General features: G+C 43.3%; 3 protein-coding genes across 4 annotated transcripts; 1 reads left to right on the forward strand and 2 right to left on the reverse strand.

Moving 5' to 3' along the window:
• Positions 1–214: 214 nt before the first annotated feature.
• slc10a3 (solute carrier family 10 member 3) lies at positions 215–2,647 on the reverse strand. The gene has a single exon (XM_079743866.1). It carries the CDS (start codon positions 2,241–2,243, stop codon positions 828–830), a length of 1,416 nt encoding a protein of 471 aa, XP_079599992.1. The 5' UTR covers positions 2,244–2,647; the 3' UTR covers positions 215–827.
• Positions 2,648–3,677: 1,030 nt separating this feature from the next.
• chmp1a (charged multivesicular body protein 1A) lies at positions 3,678–10,173 on the reverse strand (the record flags this gene model as incomplete). 2 transcript variants are annotated; one of them, XM_079743366.1, is made up of 7 exons in its annotated part: positions 3,678–5,477; positions 6,668–6,861; positions 7,261–7,389; positions 8,405–8,551; positions 9,456–9,533; positions 9,626–9,645; positions 10,055–10,173. In XM_079743366.1, the coding sequence occupies 7 exons, from the start codon at positions 10,059–10,061 to the stop codon at positions 5,456–5,458; spliced, it is 597 nt and encodes a 198-aa protein (XP_079599492.1). In that variant the 3' UTR covers positions 3,678–5,455. The 2 variants fall into 2 exon arrangements, with proteins under 2 accessions (XP_079599492.1, XP_079599493.1); XM_079743367.1 differs by lacking the exons at positions 9,626–9,645; positions 10,055–10,173 and having other exon boundaries at positions 9,456–9,560.
• A 1,822-nt stretch (positions 10,174–11,995) lies between these two features.
• Positions 11,996–16,737, forward strand: cdk10 (cyclin dependent kinase 10). The gene is made up of 13 exons (XM_079742894.1): positions 11,996–12,176; positions 12,701–12,773; positions 13,012–13,083; positions 13,284–13,386; positions 13,611–13,692; positions 14,041–14,108; positions 14,244–14,296; positions 14,507–14,576; positions 14,885–14,944; positions 15,270–15,393; positions 15,496–15,635; positions 15,834–15,886; positions 15,966–16,737. Exons 1-13 carry the CDS (start codon positions 12,087–12,089, stop codon positions 16,058–16,060), a joined length of 1,083 nt encoding a protein of 360 aa, XP_079599020.1. The 5' UTR covers positions 11,996–12,086; the 3' UTR covers positions 16,061–16,737.
• Positions 16,738–16,799: the final 62 nt, after the last annotated feature.

A 16,799-nucleotide genomic window follows, 5' to 3' on the forward strand; every position in this document is an offset into this window, starting at 1 on the left:
AGCTTTGGTATTTGTAAAAGTTGAAAGCATTCAGGGAATAGTGACAGAAAATGACTAACAAGAATGATGATTACCAACAAGGCTTTGTGAAGATCTTGGTGTGAAGCCGCCAACTAACCACGATAGCGAGGCGGAAAGAGTTTAGTTTGCATTAATTTCAATATCCCAGTGACATAGGCTACTGTAAACTGCTTTTCTCAATGCATTTATTTTTCATTTATTTTCTTGCAATATTCAAGTACAAGATTTCCTGTATCCAGAAAACACAATCAATAGCAGATACTTTGAAACATCCATTATATTTCCCCGTCCTTAAAAAACAACAACAGATTATCCTTTTTTCAAATTCGCATTCCTAAGACACTTGGACCACTTGTAAACATGATACAAATCAATGTTTTTTAGTTGTTTTTTAAACCTTTTTAAAATAAAAAAAAACATTTGTAGAAAAATATCTTCTTTATAAGTATTTTTCTTCACATGTGTATCAACACATCAAGTACCTCACAGTACAATCTTGTTTAAAAAGCACATACTGGAAAATAACACAAAACAGCTCGGAGGGTAAAAGGCCTTTGGTTTTACATGAAAACACTGAAAAAGAACCCTCCAAAATAAAGCCCAGCCGCCACTATGTGCAGAACGCTGACCGATGGAGAGTTGATTGTTAAATGAATGTCGCCTCGCGCAGCTGGACGGTCGCCCCAAACATGGGGCGCCCACATCCATACACAGGTTATCGGGGTTGGGAGGTGTCGGGGGAATAGGGGACAGAGGGGGAGAGGGGAGGGGGGGGGGGGGGGGGGGCAGCACCCACTAGGCTACAATCAGGTGACAGTCCTGGGGGTGGCCGTCCCGCAGAACCTCCGGTGCACAAAGTGTCCCAGGACGATGAGGAGCATCTCCGAGGTGCTGCTGAGCGCCACGATGAAGGGCGCCTGCGACGCAAAGTCCGCCTCGGCCCGCTGGAAGGACAGCTGCATGACGGCGAGGGCCAGCAGGCTGTTCTGGACGCCCACCTCGATGCTCACCGTCTTCCTCTGTGGCAACGCCAGCGCCGCCGTCCTCGCCAGGGCCGCCCCGACCAGCAGGCCGAACATGGGCACGGTCACCCCGGCCGCCACTATCTGGGGCCGGACGTTGGCCAGGATGGAGGCGCCCATCTGGTAGGCCATGAAGATGCCGCCCACGATGAGCACAAAGCTGAAGGGCCGGATGAGCGCCAGCAGGACTCTGGTGAGTCCCGGCAGCCGCAGCTTCACCAGCATGCCCAGCGAGATGGGGATGGCGATGAAGAGCAGGGTGCCCAGGATCTTGATGAAGGGCACGTGCAGGGCGGCGTGCACGCCCAGCAGCCAGCCGTACAGTGCCGACGACAGGGGCATGGCCGCCGCCGCCACCACCGTGGACACCAGCGTCATGGAGATGGCAAGGGTCACGTCGCCGCCTAGCAACAGGCTGTAGAGGTAACCCCCACCGCCCCCCGGGGCAGAGCAGGTGATCACCAGGCCTAGAGAGAGTGCCTTGGGCAGGGAGGCCAGTTCGGACAAGCAATATGCATACAAAGGCATCACCAGAAACTGTCCCACCACCCCAAGTAGCAACGGAGCAGGCCTCCTCAGGAGACCCTTGAGCACCTCCACCTCCACTTTGCACCCAAAGGCACACTTGTTGATGAAGATGAGGGGCAGCAAGGCAAACAGCACGGGGTTCTCTGAGAAGTGGGAAAAGCCCCCGGGCTGAATGAGCAGGGTGGCTGCATCCTCACTTCCTGGCGTTGACACCCTGATGGAGTAGTCTGTCCTCTCTTCAACCAGGACTGACATGGCGTCGTCCTGATCTAGGTCCAGGAGCTGGATCTGCAACTGTGCTGTGCCTGGCAAACCAGACCTTATTGTGATAATATAACTTTTAACTGGCCCCGCACGTCCACCGTCTGTCACATTCAGGATTGATAAAACCTCCGGGTCCAACGAGTGAACGCTCAGCGTCTGCTTCCAGCTCTCGCGCCCCTTCCTGCTCGCGTTGGTGCTCCGGTACTGACTGGAGATAACAATCACGCCGTTGGTGTTTTCGGGAAATTCAAATTCGTGCGATGATCCGTCGCCGATTCTAATATACCTTCTGTCGCTATCGGCCGTCACGTTCGTATTGTCGCTGTTGCTTGGGGACTTGCCCGTCGTCACCTGGTCCGCTCCTCCGGCAATCAGGAAGAGACAACAAAATGCAAATAGCGTCCTCATCGTATTGACGGACTGGGGGCAGAGGGGATCCGCATAGATCCGCTATTTCCAGTCGCCCCTCTAGATTGTCTTCTTAGACCGCAGTCCGGCTATAAAAAGCGGCTAAACTCCTCATTTCCTCGGGTACAAAATAACTGCGTTTGTAGCCGGTGCCACATTTCTCCGAATGACTATTTTCTATCTTGCTTTATACCGGAACCTAAACATCACCCCGCCCCATCCAATGGCAACCCCCGTTAGAACAAGACACATCCATGCCACACGATATGGAGGCTTTCTATTTATCTTCGGGAAACGAAATTGTGTCCGTCTTGGTAAGAGGGAGCATCACATTTTTGTATTTGTTGTATCCTACCTCGGTGACAGCTATAAGCATCCCACTATAGCCCTTTCCTCTTCGGCAGCTTGTTGTTTCTACCCTCCCTCTCTGACTGACTCAGTAAGACGCTTTCACAACCAATAGGAGCCGCCCAAAGTCCACGTCCATACGCGAATATGGAAAGATACGTCACACGAGAGAAACTCTAGGGGGAGGTTTCAGGGGGTCGTCCGTGGGAAACACCGCTTTACCAAGGAACTTGCTATCTATCTGTCAATCCATCTATCTTTCTGTGTGTCTCTCTGTACCAATCTACCTCTGTGTGTGCTTAGTTTGTATGCTTAGTGTGTGTTTGCTTAGTGCGTGTATGTGGATCTAACTACATCTGTATGTCTGTCTGCATGATGCCAAAAGGCCAAACTGTTGAATATGTTCATAATACAGCAACAATAACACACAACTAGGTAAACAGTTTGTTAACTTTAATTCAACTTTATATCCTTGTTTATCAAGGTGGTTTCCGATGGCTCACCTTAAACGACTGTGACTGGTCACTCAAGTCGCACCATGTCACAGTCAAAGTCACACTCCCTCAGGGTATCCAGTTCCACCGGGCTTCAGAGCATGCTAATGTTTTTTTTTGTAATACCACAAACACTACAGTGAAACCTGGCACCAGACTACTACTCCCAGAGGGCTTCCCGTTTTGTAGTAGGCAGCGATTTGCTTGGCTGGCTCAATGCGTTTGCAAACGTAGGGGTGCCTGATCCTATCATATATACAATCTACTATGCCTCCCACCGTATATTCAGACCCCTTCTAGCTGTCAGCATCTATGAGAGTTAAGAAGTGAGCAAATATTTACCTATGTGGTATAAAATTATATGTGTATATATATATAGATACACATATGCATATCTATATCTATATCTATATCTATATATACACACACACATACACACACAAATAAGTAAACTCCGCCCTTGAGTGAAAAGGGTGCTTATTAAAGTCAAGTGTGGATGGGGATGTGCAGTTATGGTTAAAACATGGTGCCACATATTCATCTTCATAGACACTTAAAAAACAGCAATGGAAGCAAAAACCGAAGACTTGCATCTGAGGGAAATTGATTTTATTTAGCAAGATAAATATATAAAACAAATGCACCGGGAGGTCTGTAATGGTGAGTATAAATAACCCTTCCTATATTCAAAGCAAAGGATATACGCCAAAGGTGATCTGTGTTCTCTGTTATGTCTCTCTGCCAGCGAGGTTAATGTCCCCAAACAGAGAACAAACCTGTGGAAAGGTCCTGGTCAAAATACAATCAACACTAACCCAGCTAAAATTGAATACACTCTGCATCTTGATTTCTGTTGTTTAGTGGTACACATTCAATGACATATATTCCTCAACATGTTTGGAATAGATGTGCCAACTGCTAAGATGAGATACAGCAAATATAATCAACAGAAAATAACATGTGGAGACTGGGGCTGGTTTCCAAGAAATAGCTTTGAGAGATGTTATTCAAGGATTCTAAGATCTTTAAGCAAAACCGATGTCCTCAGAACAAAAACAAAAAGATGTCCACGCAAAAGTCTCCTTTGGCCTGTGACACTTAGCCTATACCTTCGCTTGTACAGAGAATTTACTTTAAAATCAGAATTGGCCTTACATTTGTCCCAATGCATTTGAACCCTCTTGACAGCGACATGCGGCAGTGTGATAAACGGCAGTCAACAGCATTCAAGGCTTCAGCCAACTATTGGCAGCCTCCTTAAAGACTGCTCTTCAGGCACAGAAGGACAAAGGGCCGATGCAAACACCTGTACCCTGAGCAAGGCATGCCACGTGGACAGCAGGAAAAACATAGACGTATGAAAACAAAGGAGAAAATATACAGAGAGAAACCCACAACAAACCATGAAAATAAGACACAAAAGAAGAAGAAAGAAAAAAATACCACTAAGGTATTAGCTGTCCTTGTTATATTGGTTTGAGGCTTACACACCTAGAATTAATATTTGTATTATTTGTTTTATACGCACCTTATTTATTTTTAATTCCTCACCGGTCTTGTCAACACTTAAAGAACAGTTTGATAGACAGAATGAGAGTGGCCCTCTTCATACCCTCTCCCAATACAGGCAGACATCTGTCAAACCGCAGGTTGACAGAAGACCAAAACACATCAAGGGGGGCAAACATACATATTTAACTTCAAACCATATGCACCCAAGTATAGTATAGCCTGTAACCTCCCTATCTATATATATATATATACTACATCTACTCGCATTCTCATCCCGTATTGTAAGGAGGTTGTTAAGCAAACGCCCAAAAACATAGTTGTGATTGTTTGCAAGGGCGTGTGCTAGTCTTCTCTATGCATGTTTCGTGTGTGTGTGTACATTTCTGGGTGAATGTAGTGTGACTGGGAGGAGATGAGCGCCAGTAGAATTGAGGAAGACAAACAATAGAAGGCCTCTCTTTCAGCCAAAAGGTAAAAGGAGAGCAAAGGGGAAATTAGAAAAGGTGCCAAACAGAGAAGAGATGGATTGAATTGCAAATGGGCCCTCGTGAGAGACAGAGAGAGTGGGAAACTGCTGGGAGTTGTGCCTTCTCAGGTGTTATTCCTGGCCAGTGTGTGGAAGTGTATTTATAGACCAAGGGGAAGGTAATCAATAGGCTCATTAAGTACCAACAGTTATAACACCTCAACAAATTCACCCATGCACACAAACACACACGCACACACATTCACTCACGCACGCTCACTCACTCACTCACGCACACAAACACACAATGTATTTGTTCAGTGCTGCCTTTAATTTGGTCTGTCTCCCACGGTGACCATTTATAGCCCAACCGCTATTTCTGTTACATCTTCTCAGTTCCGAAGTGCAGCCAACCTAAAGATACAGATGAAACAGAGTGAGTAAAACATTTTAAATGTTTAAAACAAAATTGTGTGAAGCGCAAGGGAAAGACATGCACTGGAAGAGCACAATAGCCAAAACGTAAACTAAAGCTTTGTGAACCGAGAGGGGAATTAGAGCTCTGTCGACGCCTTGAGCAGGAATGACAATTACACTGCCTACTGGTTTTCTTTTCGGCAATGGGTACCATACATTTGGCGTTAGAATAAATAAATTGTTTGATTTCTTCTGCAAAGATCAACCAGGGGGCAAAATATATAGTTTGAAAGAAATGTTCAGATTAAATGTCCTGTATTCATGTTTCCTAATTCAATAATACATGGGACACATCTGAAAGTGACACGTTTAAGTGCCGAGTCATTCTTCTAGAACAGTGGTATTCACTATTTTTTTCAGGAGAGCCGCACTGACAGGACGACGTCAACAGGAGAGCCATTTTTACCGCAAAGTATCAAAAGCTATAAATCCAGTCATAAATAAGTATGCCTGCTTAATAATATGTCCTCCCTGAAGCAGTGTTTCCCACAGAATTTTGTGAAACTGTGGAGGGAACCCGGTCCTTAGCGGGGTCCGGGGGCATGCTCCCCCGGAAGAAAATTGGTACCTTTTAACCTGGAATGCATCAATCTGGTGCACTTTGAGAGGAAAATTAAGACTTGTGTGACTGTGTGCTATTTTCTGGAATAATGTGGAGACACTGGGTCACATAACATGGAAGCTATTGAAGAATAAGTTTATAAGAATAAGTCCATCCAAAGAGCACATTCTCTCTTGTTATGCAGGAAAACCGCCAATCTGGCAACCCCGCTGTCAGCGTAGAGCCGAGCAAGTTTAAAAATATTTTCTAGACAAGGCTATATTTCCACCTTTTAATGCCGCTGTTGATTTATTTTTTAAATAATTGTTTGTATTGTTTTTTTAAATATCTGTATTCACTGCATGATCATATCACTGTATATTTTTACCGCCATGCGAGCCGCAAATAGAGGCTTGGCGAGCCGCATGTGGCTTGCGAGCCGCGCAATGAGTAATACTGTTCTGGAACAACGTTCTCCACGGGAAGACGACGCCAACCACAATCTCGGCATCATTTCACTTTAGCCCACAGCCTTTACTACAACACCCCATTCAACACAATGCTCCCACCACAATGGGGTACGCACCGTCGGGAGAGCTGGTCCTCCTTGTCCTGTTTGCTCGAGGTCTCCCCACTCAGGGACGCTGCCCCGGCCGGCAGCTGGCTCAGCTGGTCCATGACCTCCAGGCCGCTCTCCTCCGCTATCTGGTGGATAAGGCTGTCCACCTGTTCCTGGGGCGTGGTCAGCGTGGTGGCCGAGCTCATGGCGTCGTCCATCACCTGGTGGGGTGCATGAGAGGAGCTCCCATTAAGAAAGGTGTGCAAACTCCAGATGAGCTGGGAGATGTCTTCCACTCAGGACATCCACAGACACCCATCGTGTTTGAAATGGAAATGTGGTTGTGAGCCTTTGGTTCGATTTGAGCGGTTTATCTTTATCAAACGACCCATGCTATTTAGACCTCAACAGTGGTGCGAAAGCATTATATGTACAATGACATTAAAGTTTAACTTACATTCAAGTTTTAAAATGGAGTGAGTGGTTTATTGAAAACAAGTATGCAGGAACACACACACACACACACACACACACACACACACACACACACACACACACACACACACACACACACACACACACACACACACACACACACACACACACACACACACACTGACCGAGGTGTGAACATCCAGGTTCTGGACTTGGGTTTCAAACTTATCCATGACAGCTGAAACCTTCTGCAAGTCCATGGAGCCCAGAGCTTTGTCCAGAGCTTTTGTAACCTGGGCCATGTTCTTAGTCACCTGATAGATAATACAAAGCAGGAGATTAGTCCACCTTATCAACAAGGTGCCCTTATATTGCCTTCATAGCAAGCATTCACTTGTGACTCTCTTTAGCTGTTAAGGATCGTGTTCCCTACTCCCTACCCTATCACCTATATGAAGACTTAACGTTAGGTATTCAGGTTCAATTGAATCAGCTAAAATATTACATATGATGAAACGGAAGTACTGGAACATTTATTCTCCTTTGTGACTCAAAGATCTTAGGGGGAGGGCTAATTTGGCAAGCATTTGAAAGAGTTATTAGGCATACAATACTCTGTCCAATAACGGTGCGGTGTGGTACAGTGTGCAGCATTAAGTCCACTGGTGATGTAACCAACTGAATACCCCCTGCCCTCTAACCCCTCCCTTTTCGACTGGGATCCAGTTGGAAAGTACCAGTTTCAAGTGATGAGATTCCTTGATACAAATAAAATGTATTTAGATATTAAGTCTGTAAAACTATAGGTCACAGGCTTACAACTTAAGTAAGACTGTAATTCTGCATCCCTTGCATAATGTTAATTATTACAAAGATTTTGAGCTGTTTGATTATCTGACCACTGCCACTGACTCTAATTGACACGAGAAGTGCGTTTAAAAGTGTTTCGCAGCATATCAATAAAATACCTGTGCGTTTTTCATAAGGCCACATAATGTAAATCATCTAATACAACATTGTACATTTGTTCTGAAGACTTTGTTTCATCGCAGCGATCCGGTACAGCATCAGAATGACCCTGTCACATAGTATGTTCTTACAGCGTGCAGGTGCTCTTATGTGACTAGTCTAGGCCTAGATGAACATACAATCGGGCCATGTTCTTCTATCTTGTATAGTGGCTATCATTTAGTCACATTCAAAACTTGGCCTATCTCAAAAAATAATGTTAACATATAAACTGCCCTGGTCCCAGTGCCCGAATCAATGTGAAGTGGCCTGTTCTTTATGAGGCATGCTTAGCAGACAAATGAAAACGGCAGAACTCACCCCCTTCATAGTGATTGCTGTTTGAACTTTAGAGGCAACAGCATCCACGCGGGAAGCCATACGCAGCCAATTAAGCCCCTCATTTTTCTTCCGTATGGCGTTCTCAGCATAGACTCTGGCACATTCCACATTCTTCTGTTGAAGAGCCTGGTGACAGCAGAAACATGCACACAGAGACACACACATAAACATGTGAAAATAATTGTAATGGGAAAATGAATCAATTGATTACACTACTGGCCACCTATCCCTCCATAAACAAATGTATAGTGCCCTCTTGTGGATTTCAGAATATATCTGAACTCCATGCAACAGGACCATTACAGATATTATTCATTTAACATTTATTTTGGTAAGAGTACTACTACATCCCACAGCCTTAAAAAAACTGCTTAGAAGATATTGATGCATACCTAATTTTTTATCATGAAATATAATGGCTTTTCGCAAAACTTACAATATCCCATATTGAGCTGAACCTTTGCAGAACCTACGCTGAGACTTTTGCATGAATACTGAAATCATCTGAGTGTTTATTATTTATTATTTAATGTTAAGTGAGATAATTGCCAATATTAACCCAAAGCGGCAAAGCATGGGCAAAGCTTTAACACTACTACCTTAAACCCATCTGACTGATAGCTGAGATGATTAACGGAAATGAGTTGGGGATGGGAGAACCAAATACATTTCTGCTGTCTTCTGAGGAAGTTACTGTATTCAGATATTTTTCATTGATAATCTTCAATTCTATGTCAAATTTCCACCATTTAATATCTGTCATGTTTAATGTTAACCATTAGGACCATTAAAGTCCATTGCATTGAGTGGAGTCCAAATTAAGAACAACCACATACACGAAATTCTCAGTTTTATGAATGTGAATGAATACTTGAGATTACTCGTAATAATGAATGGAAGACTATGTTCTTACATGAAAAAAAGTCGAATATCTTGACATTTTGAGTGTGAGCAAAAGAAAAGCCATGCTCTTAGAGCTCTATCCAACATGAGGATTAATTTGACTGGTAGACTATGTACATCTTCTTACCTTCTTGACCTTGGCTTGTTCCTTCTCCGAATCCTTTTCTGCCTTCTTGGCTAGTTTCTCGAGTTGTTTAGCTGTGAACTGTAAACCAAAAAGAAAGAAAAACATCATTAACATCATTTGTATATCTGTTATAGTCAACAGATTAAGACTTGTATTTTGTTGGTACATACCTTTAGTTGGAAGAGCGTGTCTGGGGAGAGGTGCGAAAATAGATATGACTAAGTTAAACGGCGTAAGTTTAGAGCGATTGGTGACACCTCAGCTGCTGTTTTTCAGGTTTACATTGCATTTCCGTTTAGGCCTTTTCGTACCATGGCGAACATGACCCATTAATTTCCATAAATGCTCGATTACTTAACCAATCTAAGACAGCACATTTTAACCAAACTATAACAGCGATCGTGGTAAATTATTTTTTAGCAATGTTGATTCATCAATCACCTAGAAACATGCATTGTTTCGCGATATTTGTGCGAGACAAATATAATTCACACTAAGAATGTTAGCGGTTACAATGCTATCAATCCGTCGTTGTCATGGTTGGTATCTCAAATAGCTCCAGGACAGATCCAGTGAGGGAGTTGTATAGCAATTCTTACCATCCATCTTAAATATGGTAACGATTCCAGACAATACAAGAAAAACAGGATTACTCTTTGGTTAGCCTTAGCTTGTGGATTTGTTTTGATTTTCCACCACTTCACTTCCTGGTTATGAGATATCACGTGGTATAAGGGCGGATGACAACAAAGCGCATGCCCGAACTGATCGGTCCATTTCTTACATTGAACAGATATCTGTGTGTGTGTGTGTGTGCGTGTGTGTGTGTGTGTGTGTGTGTGTGTGTGTGTGTGTGTGTGTGTGTGTGTGTGTGTGTGCGCGCGCGCGTATGTTTTTGCGTGTGTGTGCGTTCGTGCGTGTGTAGACGTGTAAACGCGCGATTGCGTGTGTCATTGTGCATGTTTCTTGTTACTCTCTTTTCAGGAGTTCAATTACAGGTGTATAGCCTCCATAATACAGACGTTAGTGTTGCATTTCTTTCTCTGTTTGTTGTGTGTTAAGGTAACGTTGTTTAATAATAAACTCGTGGACAATACCGTGAAAAAGTTTCAAATAAGACAAATTTGGCAGTGTAAAAACGCTTAGTAATAGAGCTTATTTAAAATAAGGGGTGGCGGGGCGGGGCCCTGATAACATCCATTACATAGGCAGCGCCGCAGATGCTTAATCACTGAGTCGAGCTGCCTACTTAACGCTGCTCAAGCTACGGAGAACCAATCCTTTATTTCGACTGCTTATTCTTATTATTAAAGGTCTATATACATGTTCAATGGGTTCTGGTTCAAGTCAATGCGAAGAAAAAGGTAACACATTTTACTTCGGTGTGTTTCTAAGTGTGGGTCAGCTATATCGTGGAGTCTATGCTTTTGGGCTGCGATAATGGTTTTCTCACCATGCATTTTATTATTTTTGTTATGGTCAGACCTATACTCCCAGACTATACAATGCCGTGATTGAATGCAGTATGTGTTGTTAAGAGCAACCCCTTAATTGTCTTGGAGCGGGGCGTCCTTGTATTGTACCTTTTTTTTTTTACTGAACCTATGTGTTTGAAATAAAGTAACATTTAATTTAATTGTACATCTGGAAAAGGAAAGAAAGAAAGAATAATAATGGATGACTATTTTTATTTTGACTTCTATCTAGCCTGGTTAAATCTGCTTGAAAACCTCTTAGCAAACGAACCTTATCATTGTTATACTCTTTTGTAACCACTATATTTGATCATGCAGCTCTCCACTCTATCATGCTACCAGCGTGTAACCCCAGGAGTTCAATAGATAGGGTATTGCACAAAACCACCATGTCTTCATAACATATTGTGTGTAGAAAACCATACAACCTTACCCTATTTCTGCAAAATGTACATTACAGATGTGTCATCACAGAACAACATTGAGACTTCAGGTTCTCCCCCTGTCATCGTTATCACGGCCCCTTCCCGAGAGGACCTCTACGCTTCGCCATCCACCATGACCATAGCCGATGCCATCAAAGAAAGGAGGCCGACTTCAACCCCGATTTTTGTTGGACGCAAACCAATAAATAGCAACAAAACGTGATTCTGATGGAACTGTATTATCTGCAAGATCACCAAGAACAGTAAAACCCTTCCATTTTTCTAAAGAAAATCCCACTCTGATGATGATGTACACGCAGCTTGTGGTCCTGCTGGTTGTGGATCCCAGATGACACACAGGTGACACAAGGATACACATGTTATATCAATATAGTGCCTCACTTATGAATTCATTATTTATGTTGGTATATCTTGTTTGCTTATTATGCAAATGATATGTGATACATGCTCCAAATACAATACAATAGTGTGACAAGCTACAATCTATGTATATAATGTATATGGTTATTGTTATACAGTTTATGAATAATGTTTTCGTTTCTTGGTGTCATGATTGCATAGATGACGCTGCTGAACTCCGGAAAAGCTCATGGTTGTTCAGTTTAAAAGCGATGCAAAACAATGGCGGCACACGCTCCCTAGTTGTTTGGGATTTGTAGATACATACTCATTCTACTTTTGCTTAACTGTATGCTGTTTCAATTGACAAGATGGATAATGTCGGAGATGATGAACCGGATCCCATTAGGCTCAAATCGATCAAGAACAATAAAACATTTACCGTGCCACAAAGTGATAGGGTAAGGAATAACCAACTAGCTATAGTTATACCAGTTATTGTGAAAGCAACATGTTATAGTCGGGTTACTACCGAACTTGACAATGTGAACGTGCGATTGGAGTTCATGCACACATTACATACTTGGCCCTACAACAGCCCTGTGCAGACCATGTTATTCGTGGCTAACTGTTTAGGTTAAAGCAATCAGGGACATTGTCAGCTTATCCTTTCCATTGATCCTTCCTTTCTAATTCAACTAAGGCCCTCACATATGACCTTTATGATGTAATTACAGTTGATTGCTGCACTCAAACATCAAGGGTCAGTTAGATATGACTGGCCCATGTCATTCAGGGACACGTTTCAGAAGCTGCTACATGGGCAGTAAGAGGTTAATGGGTTTCGTCCCTAACGTCAGAGATAATTGCTGGCAATCTTAGTAGGCTCTTCATTACCTTAAAGAGTACGGGTTTATCACTCATCCAAGACGATCTGTAATACTTTTTGCCTTCCCTCTCTTTATTCCCCCCCTTTCTTTACCAGTTTGGGACCTGCCGAAGTGTCAAAGAGTTTGAGAAATTCAACCGAATTGGGGAAGGGACCTATGGTATTGTGTGTAAGTATCCATACTAGGTATCCATGCAGAAGTGGACGGTTGGTACTCTATCTGGCTCTCGGTTGTTTTGGACATAAACTTGTGAAAACGCAAATGAAAACCCATCCCTTTCTTTGATTCTTCCTGGACTATGTGATTGCTTTCCCCCCCACTTAGCAGTTGCTCAAATAGGATGTTATTCCACTATGTCAGCATTGCTAAATCTATAAATGTCCACCCTTTATTTACCCCAATGTAGACCGAGCGCGAGACACCAGGTCTGATGAGATTGTGGCGTTGAAGAAGGTCCGCATGGACAAAGAGAAAGATGGTGAGTCTGTGTCGGACTATTGAAATGTACTCATACAGTTCCGCAGATTTGAATTAATAGCCCAGCGTGTATATCGATGAATGACTAAGATGGCCACCATTAGTAAAGTCCATTGACCGTTGTCAAAGCAGCTTTGACGCGTATGCTCTTGTTTCCATGTATTGCGTGTAATGTGTATATAACAGTATGGATTCACACAGGCATTCCCATCAGCAGCCTCCGTGAGATCACCTTACTGCTGAGACTGAGGCATGTCAACATCGTGGAGCTGAAGGAGGTGGTCGTGGGGAGTCAGTTGGAGAGGTACCAGGCTCACACGCATACACAGCAAACCAAGGGTTTAAACTGACGGGCACTTGAATGTCAACGTCAGGGTCAGATATACAAATATTCTTGTGTTAATTGTTGTTGAGTATTTGTTATTTTATGTTCTATAAGAAGTAAAGAATTACAATGAAGCCAGACCTGCATTTGGACTGCTTCCGTTTGCATTTACCTGCATTCAATCTGTAATATTTCCACTGCAGCCTGTTCCTGGTGATGAGTTACTGTGAGCAGGACCTGGCCAGTTTACTTGAGAACATGCAGACACCCTTCTCAGAGGCCCAGGTACCGCACAGACCCATCTCCCCTCACACCACCCCCCCCTTCTTTTCTGGCTGCCATCTGACTTAATTAGCTAATGTCTGCAGTCCTGAGCTGAACTAGAAGTTAAGTGATCTACCACATGAAGTGATCTTGTCTGAGAAGGCCTCTAGATTCAGTCTTAATATTTACAAACAGATTTATATATATATATATGTGCGTGTGTGTGTGTGTGTGTGTGTTTGTGTGTGTGTGTGTGTGTGTGTGTGTGTGTGTGTGTGAAACCAAATTGGAAGAAGCTGAACCACACACAAACCATATCCATTTTCTGTACTGTAGTTATGAAGGGATCTCACTCTCTCTCTCTCCTAGGTGAAGTGTATAGTGCTTCAGTTGCTACGAGGCCTGGAGTATCTTCACCATAACTTCATGTTGCACAGGTCGGTCCTGACCAACACAATGTTGCAATAGATATATAGTTAGCATCTCTGAATGTATTTATAAATGGCAAAATATTACATTTATTGTTCATGGAACTAATTTCCTATCTGGTGATGATCCTTTTGCACAACCAGGGACCTGAAGGTTTCTAATTTACTGATGACCGACAAGGGCTGCGTTAAGATAGGTAAATTGCCAATGTTACTATGCCTCCCCCCCACCCCCCTCCTATCATAATCCTATTGGAACTGTCCAAGAACACACACAGTAGCCAGGCACCTGGGGATTATTCTGTTAACTAATAGCATTACGTCCTAGCTACATCATTGATAGGATAAGTCTGCTGTGTTCTAAAAAATATTGCTCCAAATAAGAATTAAAAAAGAACTTTCTGCAGCTGATTTTGGTTTGGCCCGTGTGTACGGTATCCCTGTACAGCCGATGACCCCCAGAGTGGTGACACTATGGTGAGTAGTGTGTGCGTTTACTATGTCCTTGTGCTGGCACAATGGAAACTCATCCCTGTAATCCCTCCTTGCTAATCCCTTCTCCTTAGATCCACTCTGTCTTACCGCCTCTCTGACCTCTACCTCACCAACCTGCTTGCATGACTGGCAGTCTGTGTCTGTGTCTACCTAAGGATATTTCCCCAGTTGAAGGGTCTAGCGCATGTCATCGGTTTTATTTAATATATCTGATTTGCTTCACGGGTCGTTAAATTGTATACTTTTATTCTGCCCAACACTTGACCACCTCTCTGTCTCTGTCTCTGAAGGTATAGAGCCCCAGAGCTGCTTCTCGGGACAAAAACACAGACAACTGCACTAGATATGTGGTGGGTTTCAATTGTAACGTGATGACAATTTGCCTGGAAAGGTCAATGAAGCTGTTGAACTGTATGGGAATGTACTTGCCAAAGTATGCAATTATACCACGACACGCAATACATGGTGAACAGAACCACTAATATAAAATTGAGCGGGTCCAGTCAATTCCTGATGACAATTTTTCCCTTTTGACCTCATGCTTCTTAAACTGCATTAAGTATTTGAATGTTCAAACAATCATGAAAAAGCATGCTGCAGTAAGGTACATTGATGAAGTCTATAGCAACGACACAGGTGAAGTGAGCGTCACCTCATGTCGCGGTTTCTCTGCAGGGCAGTGGGCTGTATCGTTGCTGAGCTGCTGGCCCACAAGCCCCTGCTGCCTGGAGGCTCGGAGATCCAGCAGGTGGACCTCATCGTCCAGCTACTGGGAACGCCCAATGATAACATCTGGCCTGTAAGAACGTCCGACTCACCATGTACATGGCATGGAACAAACATGTTTTTTCTTGTTATTTTGGCCGCTTAAAGTTAACCCGCATGTCTGTGTCTGTGCCAGGGTTTCTCCCGGCTTCCTCTGGTTGGTCAGTACAGTCTGAGGAAGCAGCCCTACAACAACCTGAAAAACAAATTCACCTGGCTTTCGGAAGCCGGCCACAGACTGCTCAACCTGCTCTTCATGTACAATCCCCAGCGCAGGTACGGCCTGCACTCCCATATGATACACACATGCTGCATACATAAACCCCTAGGATCTACACACCGCATACTGTGTACATGTGCTACATAAATACATGCATGGGCCCATACATGTGCACACACACAGTAATGCACCCCTGATTATTAAAAGGTTAACCACTTGAAGTCAAAGACAATTTTCAAACATTTGAATTTCAGAGCAACTGCCAAAGATTGCCTGGATAGTTCCTATTTTAAGGAGAAACCTCTACGTGAGTATATCGGCCATATATATATAAAATTGCGTGTGTGTAATGTTTTTGTGCATTAATCGGTCTCACTGAACCCCAGCATGTGAACCCGAACTGATGCCAACATTCCCACACCACCGCAACAAGCGTGCGGCACCTCGTGTAGAGAGCCATCCCAAACGAAGCAAGGTGTGATGGGACGAAAGATGTGGACAAGACCCCCCCCCCCTCACAGCACAACGACAGCATCCAATTCCACACTAACAATGATCTGTCAAATATCAGAAGGCTCCTCTGTTCACCTCCAAACGTCTCTCCCTCTCCTCTGAATACAAGAAACCCTTCGCTTTTGCTGGCTACTCGTGTACATGTTGATCACATGCATGTTAAAAAAAATATGTAAGTACAGACCTTTCCAATAAGACATTTTTTTATGAAATGTTCTGCCTTTTGTAGGATTGGCATTTGCAGGTGGGCCTTTACAGATGACCACAGGTAGAGGATATTTAAGGTAGTTTCTTAAGGTTTCAGCACCATCGTGGAGAGGAGACTGAAGTAGTACGTACAAGTGGACTCAAAGTGCTGCTCCGAAATGAGTGAAAAATAGATCAAGCCCACACAACTTGTTGTATTCTACCATGATTCTACTATGACTGTATATGAACACAAACCATTGTGGACAACCAAACTTGATTTTTTTTGTCCTTTGATAATAAAAGAATCAGATATATTTTATCTGAAGTATACGATGACTGTGTAGTATAGAAAAATCAAACCTGTGATACATGCATCTGTATATCTTGATCCTTTTTTTATATATATGTTATCGACTTTTCGCTTTGCTGTAAATGCCGTCAATCTTGCTGGAACAAATAAACATTCATTTAAAAGTTGAAATGTAGACATTTTATTTCCTTCAGATTATTCAAGTAGT

This window comes from Pollachius pollachius (genome assembly GCF_949987615.1).
Source record: "Pollachius pollachius genome assembly, chromosome: 9".
Taxonomy (NCBI): Eukaryota; Metazoa; Chordata; class Actinopteri; order Gadiformes; family Gadidae; genus Pollachius; species Pollachius pollachius.

Bases quoted from the DNA above. Each gene is read 5' to 3' on its own strand.
- slc10a3 (XM_079743866.1), bottom strand. From the start codon at position 2,243: ATGAGGACGCTATTTGCATTTTGTTGTCTCTTCCTGATTGCCGGAGGA.
- cdk10 (XM_079742894.1), top strand. From the start codon at position 12,087: ATGGATAATGTCGGAGATGATGAACCGGATCCCATTAGGCTCAAATCG. The intron at 13,084-13,283 runs GTGAGTCTGTGT...GGATTCACACAG, and splicing joins CATGGACAAAGAGAAAGATG to GCATTCCCATCAGCAGCCTC. The intron at 13,387-13,610 runs GTACCAGGCTCA...TTTCCACTGCAG, and splicing joins GTGGGGAGTCAGTTGGAGAG to CCTGTTCCTGGTGATGAGTT.